This window comes from Castanea sativa, chromosome 5, assembly GCF_040712315.1.
Source record: "Castanea sativa cultivar Marrone di Chiusa Pesio chromosome 5, ASM4071231v1".
Classification (NCBI taxonomy): domain Eukaryota; kingdom Viridiplantae; phylum Streptophyta; class Magnoliopsida; order Fagales; family Fagaceae; genus Castanea; species Castanea sativa.
In genome coordinates this window covers 3,691,388-3,708,287 of record NC_134017.1, presented here as the reverse complement: position 1 = coordinate 3,708,287, position 16,900 = coordinate 3,691,388, and the positions used below count along the sequence as shown (strand labels likewise).

General features: G+C 36.6%; 1 protein-coding gene and 1 pseudogene across 1 annotated transcript; one reads left to right on the top strand and one right to left on the bottom strand.

Annotated features, from left to right (window-relative positions):
• The first annotated feature begins 2,451 nt into the window (after positions 1-2,451).
• On the top strand, positions 2,452-6,448 carry LOC142635992 (G-type lectin S-receptor-like serine/threonine-protein kinase RKS1; annotated as a pseudogene).
• A 9,623-nt stretch (positions 6,449-16,071) lies between these two features.
• Positions 16,072-16,623, bottom strand: LOC142634558 (uncharacterized). Its single transcript, XM_075808859.1, has one exon. The coding sequence runs from the start codon at positions 16,621-16,623 to the stop codon at positions 16,072-16,074; it is 552 nt and encodes a 183-aa protein (XP_075664974.1).
• Positions 16,624-16,900: the final 277 nt, after the last annotated feature.

Below are 16,900 nucleotides of genomic sequence, written 5' to 3'. Positions count from 1 at the left end.
AATTTGAGAATAGCAGTAGTTTAGGAAATTTAACTATTAAAGGTTTTTTTTTATTTTTTGAAGAGAAAGAAAGTTTATTAAAGAGAGAAAGAAAGAGAATGGAGGCATATGGTCAAAGTTGAGAGGGGAAGGCAAAGTGTGAGAGAGAGGTTGGGGAGTCAAAGATTTAGAAAATCCTACATTAATCATTATAGCAGAGTATTGATAATGTACATAATGTGAAAACAAAAAGTTGAAAACGAAAACATCATTTTGGAGGCAAGCTATGATTAATGCATCTACACAATCATAAAGGCAGAAACTTTTTATATAACTAATGTAAAAACCTGACATACTAAAAAAAAAAGACTAATAGGTGAGGGAAACTTTGTTTATGAGATGTTTGTATGTAAATTCATAACCATAAAATAATAAGGATTCCCATAGAATAAAATAAAATAATAATGATTATAGTAAATAAAAGATATGGATTTGTGTAATTTAGGCAACAGAAATGCTAGAAGATTATCTATCTCGATCTCATTAGTTATTAGTATCCCTTTTTATTAAAAATAAAAATAAAAATAAAAAACTGAAACATTTGGTATACTAAAAGACATAAAGAAGAGAGAGAGTTGTGATGTAAACTTCATCAATTAATGAAAGAGTTGGATGATTGTAGAGAAATTTCATAGAAGGTGCCACTTGGCAAAAGCTTAGACCCTCACACAATGAGGTCTCTGCTTTTATATATATATATATTGATAGGGTGATTTAATAGCTTTGAATGTTAATGTAAAAGTGCATCAGCACTGTTATACACTTGTAAGTACTGCTAAAAATATGTACATATGAAAACCAACATATTTGAGTATCTTCAAAAGCCAACTACAAAAACTATCCAAAAACTTGATACAAAATGTGCAAATAATAGTCCAAGACTCCAAGTTGTCCTACAAGCTAGAATATATCAAATGTGAATCTTTACTAAAATTGAATTTTAAAGTTGCTCAGTTCAAGATACATTGTCTTCAACGAGGCATGGAATACTTCAAAACCTTTCAAAACCTTTTCTTGATAAGGAGCAAAATTTGGTACATAAAACTTTGCATAACAAAGCTTGCACTTGACTTCATGAATAACACTTATACCCTTCTCTTCAGACCTTTTTACTGAAGGCTCCACCTCCTCATTATTGCAAAAGTACGACCTCCTTCCAATCAATTCAGCCACTCCCTGAGTCCCTTGGAGTCTCATTCACACACCAAAGTGTCCTAATCTTTGGAAGCAGACCACCCACCTCAGAAATTGATGCTGCATTACCATCCTCCTCACCCTTGTACAACCAAACAGAGCTTATAAAGAAGAAATAAGATTGAGAAAATTTACCTAGCAGTGGGTTCGGAGATGTTAGGCTGGTGTGAGACGTGGTTGAAGAAACAACGGTGGCTTAGCACACGTTGGTGATTGTGGCAGCGGCGACGGCAAGGTTGAGACAGAGCAAAGAACGGCAATGGAGAAGAGAGATTGATAGTGTGAAATGAGTTCGCTGAGTTAACCCTTTTAATTGACGTGGCAGTTTTTACACCCTTGATTTATTTTAGATGCATCCTGACCGTTGACTGGACACTCTCCATTTCAAAGGGAAATGGAGAGGATCCGGATCCAGCCTGGAGTTGTTATTGAAAATTGCGGCACATGCACAAGAATGCGTGACTTGGCTCTTGTGCATGTGCCGCAATTTTCGCCCTGTACAATGCACCCAGCTATAGGCTGACAGGCCAGTACATTAATTTTCTTCTTCTTCACTGCTACGGCTTCTTCTTCTTCTTTTTCGCTGCCGCTGCTGCTTCTTCGCTGCCTCTTCTTCTTCTTCTGTGCAATATGGGTTTGATGATTCTTTTTTTTTTTTTAATATGGGTTTGATGATTCTTTTTTATTTTTTTTGGTATAGTGGGTATAATGATTCATATATGTTTAATGAGTTTGGGATCTAAATTTGTGTATATGGGTTTAGTGAGATTAGATCTAAATTTAGGATGATTTTGATGAATTTGTAGAGATGCTGGGATTCAAGAGGAGATAGTGAGAATAGAGTTAGAGGAAGAAGAGAGAGAATATGACGAGAGAGGGGAGAGAAAATATAATAAAAAATTAAAATACAAGCTATAGCGTTTACACGTTACTGTAGGTAGCTTACATATTTACACAGCGATGCACAATCTGATGCCGGTGAGTTTTGAGCAATATTGTATAAATTTCACAACCTTTTTTATTATGCACCCACTGAGTGCTCTGAAGCAATCATTGTTATAGTCCTAATTCCTAGAGAATTCTCAGTCCACACGCACAATCGTTAATCTAACCCTTTTTTATTTTTGGTCTCAACCACTAAAATAAAAAATAAAATAATAATAATAATTTGTTTGAGTTTAAAGACCATTTGCACAAACAAAGGATGTGCTAAAAAAAATGATCAAGTCTTTGATTCTAATCATTCTCTTCTTCAAATTTTGCACTTCCCTTGACACCTTAACAACAAACCAATCCATCAAGGATGGCCAATCTTTGATTTCCAAAGACAACAATTATGCCTTAGGCTTCTTCAGCCCTGGCAACTCTAGCCACAAGTATCTTGGCATTTGGTACGTCAAAGTGACACAACAAACTGTTGTGTGGATTGCAAACAGGAACGATCCTCTTAATGATTCCTCTGGAGTTCTCTCAATCAACCAATATGGAGATCTTGTCCTCCATGACAGTAATAACCGTCTACTTTGGTCTACGCATGTTTCTGCCCAAGACCAAGTGACAACCTCCTCGGTAGCTCAGCTTCATGATTCAGGAAACTTGGTATTAGTCCAGGACAATAACAAAAAGGTGTTGTGGCAAAGCTTTGACCATCCGACAGATACTTTGCTTCCAAACATGAAGCTTGGCTTGTATCTTAGAACTGGGATTAACATGTTCCTAACATCTTGGAAGTCAAAAGATGACCCTGGAACTGGAATCTATAGCTATAAGATGAATCCTAATGGCTCTCCACAAGTGTTTTTGTACAACGGTTCAACCCCATATTGGAGAACTCCTCCTTGGCCATGGTATAATGTGTCCAATGCAACAGCATCATCGGTTGAAAAGTCCAATTTTGTTAACAATCAAGATGAGATATCTTGCACCTACTTTGTTGATGATCTTCTATCATGACAAGAGTAGTGTTGGACAACACTGGATTGCTTCAGAAACTTATGTGGGATGACGGTGTTCATCAGTGGATGGAACAATGGTCAACACCTAAATACCGGTGTGACAAGTATGGGCAGTGTGGTTCGTATAGTAAATGCAACCCTGATAATATTAATATGTTTGAGTGCATGTGTCTGCCAGGGTATGAGCCTAGGTCTCCAAGGGATTGGTATCTCAGAGATGGTTCTGAGGGTTGTGTGAGGAAGAACTCAGGGTTCTCTATGTGTAAAAATGGAGAAGGGTTTGTTAAATTGGAGCGTTTGAACCTTCCCGATTCATCATTTGATGCAGCTTGGATACGCATGAGTATGAGTAGCTCAGAGTGCGAGCAGGCATGCTGGACGAATTGCTCTTGCACAGCTTTTACCAGCATGAATATTGATGGGAAGGGAACTGGATGCTTGGCATGGTATGGTGAATTAATGAACATTTTACAGTTTACAGATGAAGGGTCAGAACTAAATGTTCGTGTGGATGCAACTGAGTTAGGTAGCATTCTTTACTTGCTTGCATTTTCTTGAAAGTTCCATTCTCTCTTTTTCAATTTCTGAATCATGTTTTTTCATACTTTCTTTCTGTTCTTTTTTTAACATTTTTTTTTTCCTTCAGCTAAGTGTATAAGGAAATCCAAAGGTTCTCCTAGCAAGAAGAGGAAACTGGCTATAGCATTACTATCTATTGCTGTACCGATGTTTCTGGTATCCTTACTAGCCTATATTTGGCTAATGAAGAAGAAAAAAACAAAAGGCAAATAAAAATATAAAAATCACTTGTGCATTGTATTGTTCACATATACATGTGTTCGGCTCAGCTATGACAAAATGTTTCATATATCAGGAGTCATTTAGATTAGTCCTCCACATGATGTGAGCTATATTATATAGAGGCTCAATTACAAAGTTGTATTAAGCAATGTCTCTCAATTATGTTTAGGGACAGTGAAGAGAACAGTGCACAATCAATCATTAAATTTTGCAAGTGCTGAAGGCTCTTTTGAGGGGAATGAGCGCAAGGACAGTGGTACACATCCAGATTTACTGATTTTCAATCTAAGCTGCATATTTGCTGCCACAGAAAATTTTTCTCCTACCAACAAACTTGGGCAAGGTGGTTTTGGCTCTGTATTTAAGGTACAATTACAATTCATAGACATTGTGGATTATCTTGCACTTTTATCTGTTTTATATTCTATTACTGTAAGGTAGGACCAAAGTTTTTTTTTTTATAATCTGCAATGAGATTGAAACTCAAGAAACAGAACAAACGGGGTAATCATTTTTACAAACAGACTCGATGACCTCAGGAAGATTACATTAATTAAAATACAAAAAAGGATTAGGAAAAAAAAAAAAAAAACCAAATTTGGCAGTAGCATGAGCTGCCGCATTACAACTTCTCCTGACCCAAACGAAATTGCAACAAGAAAAGGAACGAGCAAGATTACGGATATCACTGATGATGGTGTTAATAGTCCAGTCAGGGGGGAGGTCAGGGGAGGATAGAGGGTCAAAACAGGCCTTGGTATCTCCATCAAAACAGACGAGGTTCCATAGCTCTTTGATTGCAAGCTCCACTGCCCAGAGAATGGCGGATGCTTCAGCTTGGATAGGCAAACAAACTTTGACATGTTTGGACCAGACTTTAACAGTCAAAATTTGCCAAATAGTATGTTTTTAGAAAAATTTTAGGAAAACAGTACACGAAAGAAGTTATTTAGTTAGTTAGACTAATTTTGGAAGTCGAGTTTGGCAAACTCAAGTTTGGGCTGAAAGTCGAGTTTGTCAAACTCGACTTCCAAGCAGGATGCATCAATATTGCTTGGAAGTCGAGTTTGTCAAACTCAACTTTCAGCTCAAACTCGAGTTTGCCAAACTTGACTTACAATGGACAACAAATAGCTGTAAAAAGGCTGTCCAAGAGTTCTAGACAAGGAATAGAAGAATTCAAAAATGAAGTTATGTCGATTGCGAAACTTCAACACAGGAATCTTGTCAAACTGTTAGGTTGTTGCATTCAGGAGGGAGAAAAGATGCTTATTTATGAATACATGCCCAACAAAAGTTTAGACTCTTTTATTTTTGGTATGTCTTCTTTCTAAAAATCTATAACCTTCATGACGTGCCTTTATTATATATGTGCAAAAAAGAATATATTTGAAGTACCTAAAACCACGTATTTCAGCACTATTACATCACATTTTGAGTATACTTGAACAAATTTTATTGTAGATCATACAAGAAGTTCATTCCTAAATTGGAGTAAACGCTTTGAAATCATTATTGGGATTACTCGGGGGATTTTGTATCTTCATCAAGACTCAAGATTGAAGATTATCCATAGAGATCTTAAAACCAGCAATATCCTGCTAGATGCTGAGATGAATCCCTAGATTTCAGATTTTGGCATGGCTCGTATATTCAAAGAGGGCCAAACTCAAGACAAGACAACCAGAATTGTTGGAACATAGTAAGTATAAAACATGCATATGCATAGACACACACCAGAATTGCACGCATACAAATAAATTAAAACATTATTCAAACTTTAAGATTACTTTTGATACTAGTTACCTACAGTGGTTATATGTCACCAGAGTATGCAGTATTTGGAAAGTTTTCAACAAAATCAGATGTCTTTAGTTTATGGGTCATCTTATTGGAGATCGTAAGTGGCAAAAAGAATAGTGATTCTTATCAAAAGCACCCTTCCCTAACTTTAATAGGGCATGTAAGTGACAGAAAAAAACAATCTTTTACCGTTTGCATTTACAGTACAACTTTTTTTATATAATACTACCAACCACAGGTCTGGGAACTATGGAGAGAAGATAAAGCTTTGGATATAGTTGATTCATCGATAAAGGAGTCATGTGTTTTTTATGAAGTCTTGAGATGCATTCAAGTTGGGTTGTTATGTGTACAAGAAGAAGCAGTAGATCGACCAACTATGTTAGCAGTTCATCTCATGCTGAGTAGTGAAAGAACTCTTCCTTCTCCTAAACAACCTGCTTTCATTTTCAGAGAACCTTCCAAAAAATTGGACTCAGTCACAGGAGTTTCTTGTTCTATAAATGAAGTGACAATAACTGAGTCTGAAGCTAGATAAAGGTAATGATTCTTGTTTAAACAATGAGACATCCTTAGTAGATTTTTCTCTCTTTTTTAACAGCACACTATTGCCTATTACACCCCTCTTATGCCATTTGCATATATAATATGTAGTGCTAGGATTTTGTATTGAAAAAATGAGCCATTTTTGTTTAGATCTCATAGGTTCAAGTATGTGGTAAGCAAACTCAGAGAGTTAGGAGCCATTGAAACATAATTAAGTTGAGCAAAACTAATCAAAAGGGTTATACTTGGGATCCCTGTGGCTGTGATACTTCACGCTAAGTGCTTCCTTGACTCTTTTCTTGTCTTTTATTGTATAGTTTAAACCGGTACTTATGACAGCATGTCTGGACTAGCTAAACCAACACAATTGACGATTTCGTCAAAGATTGCGGAGACTGTTATGTTATATCAAGTGCAAACGAATTTGAGGCCTAATTGGACCATTAAGTAGCAAGCTAGGCAAACTATTAGCTGGAGAATTGATTTTTTCTTGTTCACAAAGTGCTTCTTTATATCTTTGCTTCCCAAATATCTTTTCTTGTAAGTTCAAAAAAAATATCTCTTCTTTTATATTAGAAATTTAAACAAGTTAAAATCATTGTACCTCCATAGGGATCATTCAAATATATGTAGCAGTACGAATGTGAAATTCTGTTACATATAAACTCCAACTTGACCCATCAATCTTAGATCAACCCAAAACAAATGATTTTATTCCAATTCATTAACTCACATTAAATTAAAAAGTTGCAAAGTAGAAAATCACAGGCTCACTTGAAGAAAGTGTACTTGTGCATGGATGGATTCACTGGGGTCCGTAGATCATGTGGATTTTTCAATTCAAGAAGCTCCAGTACATTTTTCCCATTTTCTTGTGTTTGGATTAACATAGTTTGATTATATAATAAGTTGTGCAAAAAAAAATGGTATTTGCTGAATAGTGCAAAAGTGTAATTATGCTTAGAAAAAATGAGACTATAAAACTACAAGAGGGAACCCCTTAAGGCATAAATTTTCAACAATCTATTGTAGCTTTGACCTAATAATAAAGAATAATCATTATGAAATTGACATTATTGATTGAAATTTCGATAGTATCTAAAAATAAGTACTACACCTGGCTTATTGAACCACACATAGCTGGAAGTAGAGTGTTAGGAGTGTATCAGGCTATCAGCAAGTCTGACAAGAATGAAAAATCAAATTGAGGTATTGAAAATTGGCTAGAGTGGTTGGGAGGTTTACAATGACTCAATGAGAGTATAATGTCAAAGAAACCAGAAAAATCACTTTTCATTAAAGAAAAAAAAAATATATATGTTCACTTCTACTACAAAATCTTACAAATTAATGTGACAGTGAATCTGATTAGTGCCGGTATGCTGCATCAAGCACATAATAAATAATTTCTTAATTAATATTGTGTTTTGTATTTCAAATTTGACACGGGACTTTGTAATGCCTATCGAGTAAACTTATGTTGTAAGAAGAGTAGTATCTCTATGTCACTTTTTTCATTAACATCAAGATCCTGCGTGTAATATATATTCCAAGCATGAGAGAATAATGCGTGTAATGTGTTGCCACAAAGCACGAGATTTAGAGTTCGAATATTATATAATCATTGCTCAAAACAATAATTAACAATACAAAGAAATACAAAAGTGCACATATGCTCACAAGGTGGAAGTGAAATGCATAAAGGAGGTAATAATATATGCATTTTGGTGTGGCTTAACATACAAATCTGGTATCAGATGGGAGAAATTTCAGAGAGAATCAATCTAGAATAAAAATGAGGTGGGAATGATCAGCATTTCATGGAACCAAATCTTCTTTTTATTGTTGCAATTGGGATCCTTTTAAATATTCTATATGCTGAAATGATCTCCCATGCTTTTCAGTCTAAATTGCTTTGGTGATAATATCGGTGCTTAATTTCTAATAAATTATAATCTTATTTAAAAATTGGGTTTAGAATAATGATATGTGCTTGAAAAGAAATTAATTTAAGGAGAGAAACTCAAATCTCCAACTAAAAATTAGCCCCTAAAGCAATAATTAAGAAACTTACTTGGACAAACCCCATCAGGAAAAAATTTGGTATCAATTTAAATGGACTATTCTTGTATATACACAAGTTCATGAAGAGCCTCATATCTTGTGCTTTCTCTGGCACTATAAGATCAAACACATTCCTTCCTATCTTCTTCAACTACTCCTCCTTTTGGTCATCAGTGTAACACATACCAGAGCTCATAATCCCAACCTTCTCCATCTCATCTTGATAAATTTCAGCCATCCGATATGTCACATACCCTCCATAACTAATGCCTACTATACTAAAATTGGATTCAGTCACAGGAGTTTCTTGCTCTATAAATGAAGTGACAATAACTAAGTTTAGAGCTAGATAAAGGTAATGATTCTTGTTTAAACAATGAGACATCCTTACTCCTTAGTAGATTTTTCTCTCTTTTTTTTAACAGCACACTATTGCCTATTACATCCCTCTTATGCCATTTGCATATATAATATGTAGTACTAGGATTTTGTATTGAAAAAATGAGCCATTTTTGTTTAGATCTCATAGGTTCAAGTATGTGGTAAGCAAACTCAAAGAGTTAGGAGCCATTGAAACATAATTAAGTTGAGCAAAACTAATCAAAAGGGTTATTCTTGGGATCCCTGTGGCTGTGATACTTTACGCTAAGTACTTCCTTGGCTCTTTTCTTGTCTTTTATTGTATAGTTTAAACAGGTACTTATGACAGCATGTCTGGACTATCCAAACCAACACAATTGACTATTTCGTCAAAGATTGCCAAGACTGTTATATAAAGTGCAAACGAAAATGAGGCCTAATTGGACCATTTAGTAGCAAGCTAGGCAAACTATTAGCTAGAGAATTGATTTTTCCTTGTTCACAAACTGCTTCTTTATATCTTTGATTCCCAAATATCTTTTCTTTTATGTTAGAAATTTAAACAAGTTAAAATCATTGTACCTGCATAGGGATCATTCAAATATATGTAGCCGTACAAATGTGATGTGGAATTCTGTTACATATAAACTCCAACTTGACCCATCAATCTTAGATCAACCCAAAACAAATGATTTTATCAATTCATTAACTGACTCACTATAAAAAGCGAATTAATATTAACTTCAAGATCACTGTCCTTGAGTATTTCTATCTTTAATTTTGGCCCCAAGTGCTTGTAAAAGCATAAACCTTGCTATAGAAACTTGAAAATTCGATTAAATCCTAAAGTTGATGAAAAAGGAGCTAAAAAAGACTACCTTTTCAAATGATGGAACAATAATACAAGGAATACATTACACTGGTCACCCCAAATTATTAGTGTTTCCTTCACCCAAATAACACCACATTCACAACATGGAAAACAAAGTTACAACGCTTCCCAGTTTCATGGACTTGGGCATGGTGTTACATAGGAGCTAACAATATATTTTCCTTTATTGTATATACCAATTTACCTACATAATGTGAGTTTCCTGTAACTAGTGGCAGAGTCAAAAAAAAAATTTATGGAGACTAAACTAGATAGAACAAAATTTTAAGTCAAAATATATATATATATATATATACACACACACAAGTATATAAATATAACAAATAACCCTATTCAAAAAATTAATAATAATATCAAATAAAAAAAACTTCATTTAATTACTTGAATTAAGTAACCATACACTATCATCAATACAAATATATGAAGCAAACATGTGGAGTAGAAGTGCCTATTATGTGGTTTCTGAAGTTGTACATTGATCAATGTATATATATGATATAAAATAGCCCTTAAAAATATAATATAATATAGAAAAGTATTAAAAGTGCACTGGAAATTGGAAACCACATACATATACCCAGCAAGTTTCTCAAAAAATAAAAAATTTACATATACCTGCAACATTTACTCGGTTGTAAGCCACAAAATATAGAGCAAGCTGTAAACCACAAAATAGTTACTGACTTTTAGTCAGTTGTTAAAAGTCAAAACTCTCAAACTATTTACTTCGGCTCTTTAGCTACAAACTCATCTCAAACACAAGTCTTCTATCATAAGTCTTCTCTCTTTCTCTCTTTTATAGCTTTTGTTTGATTTTTTTTTTTTTGGGACATAATACTTAGGTATTTTGGAAATGAGATTTTATATTTGAGCAAGACTTAGGTACTGTTTCTTAGGTTCCCTTCTTAAGATTATATCATGTAGATTTTTTCTCATGGAATGAAAATGTATGTTTTAATTAAGTGGTCACATGACTGAATCATAAGAGAGGAACCTAAGGAACAGCACCTTAAGTACTGTACCTAAGTTTGTCCTTTATATTTATATCAAAATACAATCTTAGCTATGTATCTAAATGTGTCTATCAAATATTAAAATTGTCCAAGATGAATATGTATAGACTATATTTTAATTTCAATTTTTCATTGATTTATTATTTAGTTATAACATCAAAATTAAATTATATGAATATGTAAACTTCAAAATGCCTAAGATAAATTTGTGCTCCTTGTTCGACCAGCCCTGACAATTGGTTGGTTGCTATTATTGGTTCAAATTGTTCAATGTGCTTCTTTGATTTAAAGCCAAAGCCAATATATATATATATATATATATATATATATATATATATATATATCTACATATATATATATATATATATATAATATTGTCAAAATTTTAAAAGTAGAATATAAATAATAAAAAGAATAATAATGTAACTAATGATGTAAAGGATGAGGAGGCTCAATAAAAGCATAGTAACAACAAATTTTTTTTTTTTTTTTTTTTTTTTGAGAATCCAATCTGAAATGTCTTATTAACTTAAGAAAGGGGCATGTCTGCCAATACAAATTGATTTATATCTGGTGGAACAGACTCCATCCCGTACGCTTAAATCAAAACTAAATTTAGCTTTTTTTGCTAAAGCATCAGCTACAGAATTGCCTCTCCTATAGGTGTGGGAAAAACTATAGGATCTCAAGGAATTGGCATAGAACATAGTGTCTCTAAAGAGATGACCATAAGCAGATTGCAACATATCCCCTTTTTGAAGGGATTTGATGACAATTTCCGAGTCTCCTTCGAAAATGGACTCCTGAATGCCTACTTCGTGGACAAAAATGGCAGCACGCCTAGCTGCTAGTAATTCCAAACAAATAACTGAAGGGGGTTGAGGGATTTTTTCAGAGAGAGCCGCAATGATTTCTCCTTCATGGTTGCGTATTATCACCCCCAAGCCTGCTTCTCCCCTATCCGGAAACATGGCTCCATCAAAGTTTGTTTTGAAGCCATTGAAATCTGGAGGCTTCCATTTTATTTCAGTTGCTTGTGACTGATTCTTTGGGAGTGTGTTGACCGGCTGCTGATGTAGATTCAAGTATCTCTTTGCTTCAAAAACCACCCGGTTTAGAGGGAGAGCTACCTCTTTTAGCCTGAGTTTATTCCGTCTGTGCCATAGGAACCAAGCAATGGTGATGAAGAGCTCAAGCTTGCGTGACTGTTGAGTGATCAATTCAACCAAATTTTGGAAGGAACCCTCTGAAGTTTTTTGGCGATCCACCCATCCAAAATCAGCTTCCCATACCTGTTGAACCGAAGCGCAATCCCAGAGGGCATGGAGGACAGATTCGGGCTGACATCTGCATTGTTGACATGAGCTATCAGCAATGATTTTTCGCTGCAGTAAGTTTTCTCTCGTTGGCAGAGCATTTGAGCAAGCTTTCCATGTGAAATGCTTAATTTTCCCAGGTACATCAGCTCTCCAAACTTGCTTCCAGAAGGCGTGAGTCAGTTCTGAGTTTGAGGTTGATGCCACTTCATTATTTTCCTCAGCACACAACCATTTATACCCCGAGCTTACTGAATAGGCCCCATCTCTACTCTCCGGCCAATATAAAATGTCAGGTTGATTGATCAGTCCTAGAGGAATGGACTTTATTTGCTCTGCTTCAAAAGGCAAGAAATTATTGTCAATGATGTAGGAATTCCAACCATGTGTGTGTGGATCAATTAATGCCGATACAGCTGCTGATCTTAGTGTAGGAGTTGGAGGTGATATCACCCGGCCATGTGACTTCCCAGGCAGCCAGTTTGTCCCATAAATATTTATTTGAGAGCCATCACCAATTCTCCACTTGGCACCCCTTTTGATGAGCTTTCTTGCATGTAAAATGCTTCTCCATGCAAATGAACCTAGATTTGCCTTAGCTTCAAACACACTGCTATTAGGAAAATATTTGGCTTTAAACACTTTATAGAAAAGTGAATTTGTGTCATGCACTAATCTCCACACTTGTTTTGCTAGCATAGCTTCATTGAATTTGCAAAGATCTTTGAACCCCATGCCTCCATCCACCTTGGGTTTACATAAAGTCTCCCAATTTTTCCAATGTATTTTTCTCCGGTCACCCCTTTGCCCCCACCAAAATTTACGGATCATCACTTCAATATCTCTGCAAAGGCCCACCGGCAAACGGAAGCAACTCATTGCGAAGGTAGGTATTGCTTGTACCACCGCTTTGAGTAGGACTTCCTTACCGGCTTGTGACAATAATTTTTCCTTCCACCCTTGGATTTTTCCCCACACCCTCTCTTTAATAAAGTTCAAGCTGGCACTTCTATTTCTTCCCACCACTGCTGGAAGCCCTAAATATTTTTCATATTCCTTGATCTCCGGAACCCCAAGAAAATTTTTTATGTCGTCTTTTGTTGTCGTAGGCACAACTTTGCTAAAGAAAAGAGTGGTCTTTTCCTTGTTGATGCGCTGCCCGGAAGCTTTCTCATATAGGTCTAAAATTTCTTGGATGGCTCTTATATCACTTATCTGAGCACGACAAAAAAGTAGACTATCATCAGCAAAAAATAAGTGGGAGATTTTTGGACCGTACCGGCATAGGGAGTATCCTCTAATTTTGTCTTCATGTACAGCATGTTGGATGAGTGCATTTAGACCTTCAGAGCATAGCAAAAAGAGATATGGAGATAAAGGATCGCCTTGTCTGAGGCCTCTTGATGGGACAATATTGCCTTTTGGTTCGCCATTCACCAGGATGGAATAAGTGACCGTGCTGATGCATTCAGAGATCATATTCACCCATCTTCCATTGAAGCCCATTTTTTCCATCATTTGCAGAAGGAAAGGCCACTCTACTCTGTCAAAGGCCTTACTCATATCAAGTTTAAGCGCCATAGAGCCCATTTTTCCTGAATTTCTTGTTTTCATGTGATGAAGTGTCTCAAATGCAACTAATATATTATCTGAAATTGCTTTGTCAGATTGGAAAGCACTCTGAGATTCAGAGATAATGTCAGGTAATATGACTTTTAGGCGATTTGCTAAGACTTTTGAAATAAGCTTGTACACAATATTACACAAGGCTATGGGTCTAAATTCAGATACATATTCAGGACTTTTCACTTTGGGAATAAGAGTGAGATAGGTGTGATTTATACCTGCCGGAATATGAGTTGAATTGAGGCAGGAGAGCACGGCGGCTGCAACATCACTTCCAATATCCTTCCAATAGTGTTGAAAAAAGATTGGAGGCATCCCATCAGGACCTGGGGTTTTTAGCGGCGCCATTTGAGATAGAGCTATGTCTACCTCATCCCTTGTAAACTCACGCCCAAGAAGGGTGTTCATCTCTTCAGTAACACATCGCTGGACTTTCTGCAATATTGTGTCGATTTCATATGGGTCTGATGAGGTGAATAAGTCCGTGTAATATTCCACCAATAGGGCAGCAACCTTCTCATCTCCACAACACATTTCTCCATTTGAATTTCGAAGACCATGAATGTTGTTGCGGCGAAATCTGTGAGATGCTCTACTATGAAAATAGCTGGTATTTTTATCTCCTGATTTTATCCAGTGAGATTGTGACCTTTGGTGCCAAAGTTTTTCCTCCGCCACCAACAATCCATTGATATCATGCTTCAATTGTTGTACTTGGACAAAATTTTTACCTTGAGCCGCTACCTTCTCTGCTTGTTTCAGTTGCTTCTTTTTTTTCAACTAATTGCCTTGTGATATTGCCAAAATTTTGCTTGCTCCAACGTTGCAAACATTTGTTTATTTTTCCAGCAACATTTGTCATAGGAGAAGACCCAAAGTTTTGCCTCCACGCCGAGTGGACTGTATCATGGCAGCCCTCATCATCCAACCAAACTTGTTCAAATCTCCATGGTCGTTGCTTACTACCCGGAATACCCATGGGGTGGATAATGATGGGTTTATGATCTGAGGTAGCACACTCAAGAGTAAGCACTTTTGATGCTGGAAATAAATTCAACCAATCTTGTGTAGCTACAGCCCTGTCAAGCCTCTCCCAGATTGAATTGTCGTTCTGATAATGTTTGTACCAAGTGAACTTATTTCCCACATAGCCCATGTCAGTGAATCCACACTCATCAAGAACATCTCTGAAGTCCTGCATTTGTCGATGTGGTCGTGGTCTGCCACCGGATTTTTCATGAGATTTTAGAATCTCGTTAAAGTCACCAGCACATATCCAAGGGAGGGGTGGCTTTTGATGAAGCCACCGTATTTTGTTCCAAGATTCCATATGATTCTGTGTCTCAGGGAAACCGTAGAAACCTGTGAACCTCCAGCTATTTTCCTTTCCTTTGTTTATAACAACATCAATGTAATTCAGAGAGGAATTTTCCACCGATAGATCGACATCTTTTTTCCAAAACATAGCAAGTCCCCCGCCTCTTGTACCTCTAGAAACTCCAAAAGTATCACCAAACCGCAATTTGTTACGTAATTGAAGTAGCCTAGCTTCATCCAGCCATGTTTCGGCTAAAAACATAACTGCGGGATCTTGTGCCCGGACTATGTCACCAAGCTCTTGAATTGTCTGTGGGTTCCCAAGCCCACGACAATTCCAACAAAGGAGACTCATTGGCCATGGCGGGGCTGAGATGCAGCCGCCGCCAATTCAGATTCTGGTTCATGGGAGAGCAGTCTTTTTTTTGTTGATTGGTTAAGTTCATCATCTATTGTGGAGGTGCGTTTGTGTGGGAGAGTGATTAATTGTGGTAGGGTAGTTTCTTGTGGTGTTCGTTGGATTCTTTTCCAGGTTTTAGGGGTAGTAATTGGGGTACACTGGTTGACATCAGATTTTGGGAGGGGGGTATGGTAAGGCACGTGGTCATTAGAATTGAGGGGTTGGCTAGAGTCGAAAATTGAGTCAAATTCTGGTACCTTAATTTCAGCAGTAATTACTCCAGAATTATTGCATGCATGGCTGTCAAATAGCATTAACTCCTGATCAATTTCAAGCAACGTATCAGGAAATGATTTGTCCAATCCGTTTGTATCATTATTCCCCTGTAACGTAGAAACGTTTTTGGTGACATTAATGCTATTATGAGGCGTCGTTTGAGTGGTGGCAGAATCTTGGGTCGCCGGAGTAGGAGCCACCGGAGTTGCAGCCGACGAAACTCCTTGGTTTTTTGCTTTCTGACCTCTCTCTTTTTTCAGTGCTTCATAGTATCCTGGAACTTTTATCACTGACTTCCGGGTGTAGCGAGGAGGAGCTCGAATCCATGGACCATATTCCCTTTCTTCCGTGGTCAAGGAGCCATTACTTTCAATCCATCTATCGTCAGCCTTTATCAACATGATCTAGGCAACCGCATCGCAATGAGGATTGGCAATCTTTCATATCGAAGTGTACCCAGCCCGTTGTTTCATTGTCCAGAGATATTTTTCGCCCACGACACAGGGATGGTAACGTCCACCGTTGTTTTTACACGGAAGAAGTGACCGCCATCCATCTCCGAGAGTTTTGTGTCCTTACTCACTTCACCTACTGCACTGCAGAGCTCTTCAGCAACGCCCCTGTTTAAGAAGGGTAATGGGATATCATGTACATGAACCCACAATGGAACTTTGTTGAAATTGAGTTCACTAATTTGGGTTGCATTGTCAAAGTGAGACAGGACAACCAGGTGCTTATCAAAGGTCCAAGGTTGGAGTGATAAAATCTTCTCTGCCTCCTCTTTATTGTCGAAAACAAAGAAGAGAATGTGATTTCCTGCTGAACGAACCTCAAATCCATTTTTGGAGCGCCACAATGGATTAAAGGTCCGAATGACTGCTTCAATATTTAGTGCCCGCTTTTTGAAAAATTTTGCTGCCAGAATTGTTTCACTATTTGATTTGTCTTTTGTCAATTTTAGTGCACCATCCTCTCTTTCATTCAGTGACAGATTACTCCAATGTTTCGTTAACTCTTCCATATGTTGAAGACACTCGTGTTTCCCGAAACTCCGAAGAAAAAACCCAACAATACCCTACGATAAACAGTGTTTATCCAGGGACAGACAGCCTTACTTGAAGGGACAGCAAATTCTACAATGGAAGAGAAGCTTCGGTTTTTTCCAAAACTTTTCTTACCAGAGAGAAACTTTCTTTTCAATAGTATAACTATCTTTAACAACAAATAAATGCAATATAAAGATCTGGTTAAAGGAAATTAAATCTTAATAAATAAAGTCTATGCAGTCTTTTTTTTTT

Excerpts from the sequence above, each read along its gene's own strand:
- LOC142634558 (XM_075808859.1), bottom strand. The coding sequence starts at position 16,623 with ATGGAAGAGTTAACGAAACATTGGAGTAATCTGTCACTGAATGAAAGA.